The following is a 10,180-nucleotide window of genomic DNA, read 5'->3' as shown; positions in this document are numbered from 1 at the left end:
TTTTCATAGAGAAAACTATGAAACAATTGCAAGTTTTTACAGACTTCTCTCCTGCCTCAGAGAAGCCAGCCAGACCCTGGGTCCCACCCATAAACTAGGGAACTACACAAATGCACCAGCAGCCAGGGCAGGAAGATCAGTGTTTGCCGTCTCACACATTTGCAGACTCCTTGGTTTTCACTGATGGAGCTTTGACTCCCCCTCACATACAGCCCAGGAGATGTTTCAATTTCCTTTCTGCTCCATCTTCCTACTTTCCAATCACTTATTTAAGTTATTTAACATGTCAATATCATTACCAGTATCTTTAATATGCCAGCAGAGTTTAGTAGTGAGCAAGTAAGTACAAGGGCTTCAGAAGTATGGTGGTTATCGTGCTTCAAGCCAAGCAAAGAACAACTTAATGTTCACCTTTATGTGGGGAGTTTTTACTTACCAACGCTCCCCAAAACTATTTTTAGTAACCTGGCATTTCCATCACCACATACAAACACTGTTTGTGTTACACCATGAATAAATACAAAAGAAAAAAGAGCTCTTCCCACAACAGCCTCGATGGGCTACTTTTAATTAAAATCAGTTTAATGATTGATAAGCTCTAGTATTTCCAGCAGCAAATAGTAAGTGGTTGACTGTTTCCAGAGACAGTGAAAAAACTGAAGATAATGTAACTACGTAAGCTAGCATAGTTAGTTGGTTTACTGGTTATCAACATAGGAAAAATTTGAGGGTTTAACATGTAAATTCAAGAGCAAAAACGAAATCAGTATTTTGTAGGAATCGAAGTTCAGCTATATAAACTTACAGCATCATTGTTTCCAAGGCTTACTTTTAGTCTCTCACAAAATTACTTTTGCCGTACTTCCTACATCAGAAGGAACAAGCAGGAATTTTCAGTATCTGGTTAGTATTCAGGAAGGGGGTGTCCCATGTATCAACTCAGTAGAGTTGCTAAATGGAAAGGTTCTTCACTTGTACCTCTTAAGCAAACAGAGGAACACTGCAAATACCTGTTGCCTCGTGTCCTTCCTTTGCTCCCTGAGCTCACAGAGGGAGCAGAAGGCAATTCCATGTGCCTGAGCACACACTTGTGGAGACATCTCCTTCTTATAAACAGAACAAATCATCTACAGCTGATCAGCCATACCACAAACAAAAGTTTCATTCAACACCACAGAGAAAATAGGAGTGAGTATAGGGAGTGTGAAATCCTAGAGCTCTAATGGGACCCTCCCTAGCCCTACATGTCTTCCTTGGTCACTGCCACCAAGAATGCAGTGCTGTCTCAAACAGCTGCAGCATCCACCTGCCTTCCTCAGCCAGTGCTGGTGGGAGGAGCAGACAACACACAGGAGGGAGCATTTCCTCTTTTGTACTGTTATTTTATTTTGTAGTAAGATCCATGTAGTATATAAAATATAACAGGAAAAACTGAACGAAGCCTAGAAAATGAACCGAGGAGTTCAGCTGACGAACCACTACAGCTCTACTTCTGTGGGTTCACGAAGTCTCCAGAACTCATGGACTGTTTGCTTGTACTATTACAGTTCTCTAGCATATGAGCCTACACCAAAAGCTGATATGTTCCAATTAAGCCATAGTTAAGTGACAGATGTAGAGAAAAAAAACAAAGTGGCTTTTGTAAGCCACAGCTGCCCTTGACAGAAGTTACAATGATGTCTAACTATACTGTAATGCACATTACACCAAGAACCTTGAAAGAGCCTCTGAGAAAACAGCTTCACATTAAGCATTTTAAAGAAAGGTCATAAATACTGCACTGTACCAACAGTACCTCCCAATGTCCTCCTTATGCCTGAGGAGCATTTGCGTTTTGTAAGAAGCTACTACAGATGACACCAAACCTAGAGGTAGGTTATAGGCCAAGGTAAGTTATAGGCAAAAAAAAAAAAAAAAAAAAATCCCTTTAGAGCTAGTCACTGCACAGGCTGCCCAGCAGGCAGCAGGGCAAAGCATCAACAACTCTTTTCTCCCACCCTAAACATTGCTCACACAGTGCATTTAGCTCCTAGGGCCCTAAGAATGAGAGTGGATCATCAGCTGCTAGTAAATGCAGTCATGCCAAGAGAACAGCTTGAAGTTATTCAAGCAAAAACCTGTTACTGTGCAAAACTGATGCACTGGACTGTTACCAACCAGACCTCCAAGCTTAGGAAGTGATCTGACAGTAGAGAACCAAGGTGTTTTTCTTTTGACTGGGAAGTATTTTAGTAACCAACAGGAGAACATACTGCTACGTCTACATGGAAGGAGCCAAATACCAGCTTGTATCAAAACCTTAGAGACCAAAAAAAAAAAAAAAAAAGTTTAAAAAAAAGCACACTTTGATGAGACCAAATTTTTAAAATGTTACTGCACCAAACAAGCCGCTAAAACAGCTCATCTCCCCTAAAACCTGGGATGAACACAATGTTGATGACAAATATGCGTACATTGAGAAACACACCTGCAAGTACAATAGGTAACAGCAAATTAACCCCAAGTTTTAATGGTGTAATGTCTTCAGGTCACAAAATGTGGACAAAACGTTAATCTTAACTCCCTTCTGTGCACTGTTTGGTGATAATCAAAGTAACGATGCTGAAGATTCATTTTATTTCTACTTCCAAAGGAAAAGGGTAAATGGTTAAATATGTGTTCTCCAATTTGTTCTCCACTATACGTACACCCACACACATACACACACCCCTCAAACTGCACTGACATTTCTTTTTGACCAAAAGAGTAGATCCTGGGAGTAAGTGCAAAATGCAAAATCAACTGACAGAAAATGCTGAACAAACAGCATCATAAAAATACAAAATATTTATATTACTGAACTATTAACAGATGATGTTCTCTGTTTCTTTAAAACTTTGGAACCACATAGCTGATTTCTTAAATCTAGTCCATGCCAGCTTCCAGAACTATTAATGTTTTAGTTAGCTTCATTCTTTGATGCTTCATCAAAATTTTCTACGAGATCTGAAAAAGATGAAGACATTTAATACAGTAATGCCCAGTAAGATTACCTTTGTAAGTTTAATGAAAATGCATATAATTACAGGAAAGGTTAAGTAGTACTTAATTACGCTTAGGGAAACCAATTCTTTATGGGCAAATTTCAAAGGGCTTTAGAAAATACTGTTTGTTTAAACATACACAAAGAACTAGAAATGCAGAAACACTCCAAGAGTGAAAATTCTAACATTAAGTGATTAAGAGCTGATTTTCAGAAGTGCTCTACTAGCTGCAGTTGAGTTTTGAGCATCAGCATTCTTTAAAGAATGCCTGACGTTTTAGAGAATTTAATTTTATGCAAGGTCACAAAGAAACAGACCAGTACCAAGGCACGAGGAATTCAATCTCTGGTCATATATGTTGTTTTAGCTAACACACCATTCTGATGGATACAGTAGAATGTGGTGATTGATAAAATAGTTATTCATTGATTAAATTAAGAACTTCCCATATTTACTTTCAGACACTGACATAAGCCTTTTTTCTTCTACTACAGAAATAGAAATTCCCACTCCAGACCCTGATATAAAAACAACCTGATAACTATGCCAATTATGTCATTTTGCAGTCCTAAACCCCTGTTTGGATATTTAGATACCTGGTTCAACCTCACTGAAAATATTTTAACCTAGTTTCACTCAATAATTAAGGTATTTGCACAAGGTAATCCCTTTTTCAAAAGCTGGAATCCCAAGTCATGTTTTAATGCTGTCCTATATAAGAAGCCTCCCTTAGCAACCAAGGAGTATAATCACATCAAAAGCTACATATTTAAATGAATAAATCAAAATATTTACATATTAAGTGGACATAAAAGTGTGTATGTATCTACCTGGGACATCATCATCTTCTTCATCGATATCTTCCGATTTTGGTGCTTTACTATCCAACACTGAAAAAAAAGAAATTTGGTGCTGAGTTCTCATGATACAGAATTAGGAACACTCACACAGCAAAATAAAAACCATACACATGAAGAAAGCAAGCATTTCCCCAATCCCCAACAGTGACAAACATACAAATGACCAGGTACTGGGAGTTAACAGCATGACCAAAAGGTTTCCCTGGGGACATTCTCACAGCAAAGTGTTAGTAGAGCCATTTTCAGATCCTACGGGGTATTCACACAGAGCTTGCAAAAGATCAGATGATAAAGAAAAGTCCCAGCATGACTTAATCTTCTAAGTGAAGTCACATGTTTGAATACAACAATAATGTGGTACCCATCAGTGACCAACATATCGTATGATTCAAATACCAAGGGGCTACAACTGTAGGAAAAATATTTCCAGATCAACTGTCCTGCATCAAACCTCATCTCTCTCAGTCCCAAGTAACCTAGAGAAATGCAAGAACTAAAAAAATAGAAGTACTTTTTCTCATTGGTCTGACTTCCTGTACTACCTAAAGAAAGCACAGCATCTACTGGGACCGAGGTTGCATCAAAAGAGATATGCTAATGATGATCTCTCTAAATTTTAAAAGGTATTTTACACATTACTAAAGAAGAAAAACTAACCCTTTACTTTCACTCAAACTCTGAACATGATTGTGGAAGACATTCAAATTGATTTAAAAGAACAACTCTTTGTTGAAAACATTAGCACAGGTGATGTATGTTCCATTCCACACACAGACGACTACACATCCAACTACAGTCATCTGAATGGCTGTAACAATCTAACCTGGAACTGTACCTGATCTTCACTTTTTAACTAAAATTACAGTATTAGTTATACTGCCTACACCCCTCTAGCCATGCTCCCATGGTTTTAAAATTAATAGAAAATAAAGAATCACATGCATAACTGTGATTTGGCTTTTTTATTTTTCCACTAAAACTTTGATTTTTAATTAGTTTTTTAAAGTCTTGGCTGAATTCCAAAGTAAACTGTGGAGCAGAAGAACATATTTCTTCTTCTATAACTCCAATACAAATATGTTTTTAATGAACAAAGAAAACAGAATAGATTCCCTGACAAAAAGAACTGGTTGAGTTTTTCCAAGTGAAAACATGAACTTGCTTTCCCCTAAGCATTCTGCCACACACAGCTGTACACCTGCAATCACAGCATGCCAGACGTATCTATTTCTTTTAAATCAGGGCCTGCCTATATAATCTTGAATCAACAAAGATTAAAAAAAATTCCTCCCCCACCCTCTACTTCCACAACAGTGGCAAATGAGTGAAAGCACACACATTCCTGATTACTTTTTAAGTCACATGCTGTTGTTAAATTTGGGTTAAAACTTTTAGTACTTCATATGTCCTTTAAGTCAGCTATGAAAGATGCCAAAAAGACCTACCTTGTCTTGGGAATTGTTCAGCTAACTTCCTGAGACTTGTTAAGCTGTCAGCACCAAGCTGGCTTAAGATGCCTGGAAGCATTTCTGTGATCGGTTTAGCCTCTGCATGACCAGTAATTGCAAAAGTGTTGGCAGAGAGGGAAGCTTGAACCTTGGGGTTGTTGAAGTGAATAACTGTTCCATCATCTTTTATCATATTCACCTGTTTAAATATATAAATAACATTTACCAAAGTGTTGCAGCATCTTGTTACACAACCATAATAACAAAAATCTAGATTTGAAATATTAAAAACTACAGAACTAGCACTCCTCCTAAAGGATAATATAACCACGATAAAAGCACCTAGAACTAACACCATCTAAATTCAAAGCTCCAACAGCAAAGCATTACCACATCAGGTTAAGCCACTGCCTTTCACAGGTACCTGTGTCACCTACCAGGAAAACATTCCTGCTTCTGCCCATCTGGCAAAGGCACAGGACTCACACTGGCTCAAGGCAGGGATGCACACACAGCACTGGGATTTTATGGACCAACTGCTCTAGAACAGACTTCCAATACCTTCCCAATAATTCCATGACAGCTCTTACAACTAAGGACATCACACAGTGATCCTGCTCTCTTCCTCTTCCCTAGCCTTCTGAATCACCAAGAATTATAATTTACAGCCTGCTTTGCTCCTTCTGTCAGAGTTCACACTGGCATATTTGTATAGGTCTATGTTATGCTTTTTTAACTTAAAGGAAGACAGAATGGAAAGCTGAAAAGCTTTTTTTCTTCTGGGCATGGCTAATCTATTATGTGAAAAATAATTCTGTCTGACCACAGGAAGACAGTTCTACCCATCCGACACAACAGTGGTATTAAACTTATGCGAAAAAAATAATAAGCAATGTTTTTAAGTTACAGGGAGAAAAGAGGAATTCAGAACTAAAGACGAGATCTAAAATACAAAAACATCTGAGTTCTCAATCCTCACACAGCAGCAGAGTTCCAAATATGTTTTGAACAGGAAATCCAGGTGTGCTGCTTTCCTGCAAAACTAAGCAATGTCCTGTCCTTTGCCCACAGGGAAATGGTAAAGGCTTCAACCAGTCATCCTGTTACTTAAAAGCCCCTTTTAAAATGACACAAAGGCATTACTCATGTTTGACTCAACATTACTCTTCTATCTGCACGAAGCTTACCAAGGTCAACTTGCGTTCACTTGAATAAAACATTCGGCAATTACGTCTCTTGCTATCAAGGTAGAAACATTTTGCATCATCTTCCTACACATTGAGATATTTAAAATCCCTAATAACTGTGTCTGAATAAAGATCCTGTGCTCTGTGCAGAAAAAAGCCCTGAACATACACTAAGAGGAACAATGTCCTTCTTTAGTTCATATAGCTCAGCATATTTGTATTAAGCTTAAGAAAACAAACAAACTGAAGTGTTTCTGTAACAGAGGTCTGAAAACTTACAGGCAAACCACACTGAATCTGCATTTGCCTTTGGAAGGGAGGAACGCACTTAGTGACTTCTGCACGCACCTTGCAATCCTGCTTCAATTAATTAATCACAGATTAAATATTGTACTTCTTTAACTAAGTAGTACAAGTACTACAGCAACACTGAGTTCATGATGGAGGAACATCGTCCTCCTCCCATGTGTGAGTGTCACTCTCTACACTGTTATGGAAAACATGTTTTATTAAAACATGTAAATTAGAGGTATTCAAAGAATATCTGAAACCTTCACATTCCCACTTACATTAACACAGAAGCTGCTTCTGTAGAGTCTCTGCAGTGTTTTAAAAAACATCTTCTGTAACTACTGCAAACAATTCCAGCAATTTTTGTGTAGTAAAAGGTCCTAATTTTGGTAATACAGACTCAAGTTCCTACTCAAGGTGTTCCTAAACTTTCCTTTGTATTCTGCACCACACCTGCTCTAGATGGTCCTGCACAGTACACGTACCTTTCCTGCTTTTCTCTTTAGAGCAGGGATTCACGTTCATAAAAGTCAAGAACAAAGAGAAGTTTTGTTCTGCAATGAATGCAAGACACACACAGTGCACAGAGCTTACTACCTCCACCACACACTACCTGGCAACAGAACCTTCGATTTTCCTTCTCCAGGTACGTACAGATTCGTATCAATGAGACAACAATAAATTAAACAACTTTACCTCTCAATAATCAGATCTCTATGGTTTTGCGTGGAAGACAAAACTGTTGTCAAAACCAAAAGCAAACCTCACCACACCACCACCAAAACGACAGTGAATTTAATTTCAAACAGGAAACACTTATTTTTTCACTATACCTCTTCAATGCCAGCAATGTTATTTACTGCCAGTTTTTTGAGGGAACTCTGAAGTTTTTTGTCATCAGCTGTAGCTGTTCTGTGCACCACCTTCTTCTTTCTGCGAGCTGTTCCCTGGGGAAGAATCAAGAGACAACAGTCAGCTCTACTCAAGATCTCTCAACACTAATTGCAAAAGTCATACCACCGTCTGAGCAACATCTTTCAACTTATGAGACATTTCTGTAGACAAAAACGCTTCTCAACTTATTTCCCTTTTCCTACAGCTTTGGCCATCATTCCCAATTTTAAGTTTTTTCTTAAGCATAAAAGACCAAAGAAACACCGAACAACAGCATATTTTCCCTTGCACTAAACCAGACTACAAAAATACTACTTAATATCAAGCAATACATAACAAAGTTTCCCCAAGATATTTTTTCCAAAACGAAGCACAAATACAGTGATTTAAAAGGTTACACTTTGGCAAGCAAATAATTAACATTTTCAAAGTGTTCCACAGACAGCAGTTTTGGAAGTCCTAATTTGCAAACTTTGGTACAATCATCCCTACGGCAGGGGATGAGCACCCATACTGAACAAAGTACATGCCTTTTTATTGGTCTTATTAACTACCCACTGGCTCAGAGAAAATAAACAGCTCAGAGCAGAGCCAGTGACTGGAGTGGGCACGAAGGAAGAAAATCCCCAATAGGGAGGCCAGAAAGGCAGAACTGGAACACCCAACAGGTGAGCTTAGCTGGAGCTTTCACAGGTCACAACAAGTCATTGAATTAAAACAATGGTTGCACACTGGAAACTGCTCATCCAGCAGTTGTGAACTGAAACAAATTTGCATTTCAGGTAGCTGCACTATGGGCCAGATCACACAAAACCTGTAATCGTCAAGCCTCAGAACAATTTTCTTCTTCCCTTTCTATGAACTTCAGCCTATGTTTTCAAAAGTGTCTCTGGTGGTTTTCTTACCTTTCCTCCTATTCGGACCTGCGCTTGAAGCTTGGCCAGTTTTTCTTGGTTCATTGTGCTACGTCTACAGAGCAAGAAAAAGTTCAAATTAACCATCAAAACAGTAACAAAAAAAAAAGGCACAGTCCATTTTAAGAGTACTCTTACAATTGCAGTGGGTTTTTTAGACTTCTAGAACATTACTCAAAACAGTGTGTCAAACAAACACACATAAACAGAGCTTTAAAGTCACACCACCTAAACAATCCACAGCAGTCCTGCAGTAGGAAGGACCCGCATTTAGCTGAAGTGTCTGTGCCACAATGAGGCAACTCAACAGGACATTTCATTCTGCATCACGCCGAGGTACTCATTTTCAGGACGCCAGTTTACTGATGGAAGTATTTAACTGAATTACTGACTCCAACCAGACCCAAACTAGTACATACACCACAACTGGTCTGGGAAAACACCCTTATCTTTACGAGGGCTCAGGGGTAGATTAATCACTAAACTACCTGGAATAGTATTCATATAATGAATCTATGATACTTAAAACTAATGAGCGAGATCCAAACTCTGTGAAGTTCGTGTATGGACGTATTTGCTATATGAACGTCTAGTAGCTCTCCATCCAATACAGCGACTGGGAAGCTAGTCCAGTGCTTCTCCCACGAGTCAGGTGGGACCTTTAAAGGCTGAAAGCCCTGAAAACCCATAATGGGTGAAAAAACGCCTCAAACCTTCCAGCAAAAGGAATGCGTTTCGCTGCTCTGCCCCAGCAATTCATCAGTGATCCCCGGAACGATGGGGAAGTCTCCGCATGTGCTTTGTGCCGGGAACGACGGGGAGGGGAAGAGCAGGAGCGAGGGAGGGATCGGAGCACGAAGGGACCCCGCGGGGCGGCGGGAGAAGAGGCTCAGGGTGGCTCGCTGGCCATCCCCAGAGCACGGGGAGCGGGAGGGCAACACGGCTCATCCCTCAGGAGCCCGTGTAACCGCGACCCCAGGGGAGAGCCGCGGCCCCGTGAGCCAGGGCAGCCCCCGCACAAGGGAGTCACTCCCTCGGCCTCTCCTCGGGGAACGGCCCAGCGCGGCGCACGGGGACAGGACCAAGCTGCCGCGGCGCCCCGCCCGCCTCAGGTCGGCGGGGACGCGGCAATACCAGGATACGGAGACACCGGGACACGGGAACAGCGGGCCCCCTCACCTGAGCGCGGCGGAGCCCCCGCTACCAACACGCGGCGAGAACAAGATGGCGACCGAAGAAGGAAAGAGGGGCGCACAGAGAAAGGAAGCGTCGCACCACGTGAGGGCACCGACCCGCCCGCGGATTGGCGGATCCGCCCACTCGTATTTACATACGGGCAGGGCTGGGCACGCAAGGCGTCCTGGGATTTGTAGTCTCCAGGGAGCAGCAGTCACCGGTGCCCCGGGGCAGGGAGTGATGCCCGGTGACCCAAACCCGGGACGCGGCGCTTCCAAACTCGTCACCACTCGCTCTGTCCCCCTCAGCAAAACCTCCCTCACACACTGTGCTTCTGGTCGGTTTTGCCTTTCCGACAGCAGGGCAACTACGGAGAGCAGCGCGACA

General features: G+C 41.0%; 1 protein-coding gene across 1 annotated transcript; it reads right to left on the bottom strand.

Annotated features, from left to right (window-relative positions):
* Nucleotides 1-536: 536 nt before the first annotated feature.
* Nucleotides 537-9,901, bottom strand: BTF3L4 (basic transcription factor 3 like 4). Its single transcript, XM_032117392.1, has 6 exons — nucleotides 9,797-9,901; nucleotides 8,609-8,672; nucleotides 7,643-7,756; nucleotides 5,329-5,530; nucleotides 3,854-3,913; nucleotides 537-2,985 (listed from the first exon to the last, which is right to left on the bottom strand). Exons 2-6 carry the CDS (start codon nucleotides 8,660-8,662, stop codon nucleotides 2,939-2,941), a joined length of 477 nt encoding a protein of 158 aa, XP_031973283.1. The 5' UTR covers nucleotides 8,663-8,672; nucleotides 9,797-9,901; the 3' UTR covers nucleotides 537-2,938.
* Nucleotides 9,902-10,180: the final 279 nt, after the last annotated feature.

Source organism: Corvus moneduloides, chromosome 9 (genome assembly GCF_009650955.1).
Source record: "Corvus moneduloides isolate bCorMon1 chromosome 9, bCorMon1.pri, whole genome shotgun sequence".
NCBI classification, from domain to species: domain Eukaryota; kingdom Metazoa; phylum Chordata; class Aves; order Passeriformes; family Corvidae; genus Corvus; species Corvus moneduloides.
The sequence above is the reverse complement of the archived record's forward strand: the minus strand, read 5'-3'. Positions and strand labels throughout refer to the sequence as shown.

Excerpts from the sequence above, each read along its gene's own strand:
- BTF3L4 (XM_032117392.1), bottom strand. The coding sequence starts at position 8,662 with ATGAACCAAGAAAAACTGGCCAAGCTTCAAGCGCAGGTCCGAATAGGA. Across the intron at positions 5,531-7,642 it reads ACATTGCTGGCATTGAAGAG|GTGAATATGATAAAAGATGA; the intron begins GTATAGTGAAAA and ends ATATTTAAACAG. Across the intron at positions 2,986-3,853 it reads AGAAGATGATGATGTCCCAG|ATCTCGTAGAAAATTTTGAT; the intron begins GTAGATACATAC and ends CATCTTTTTCAG.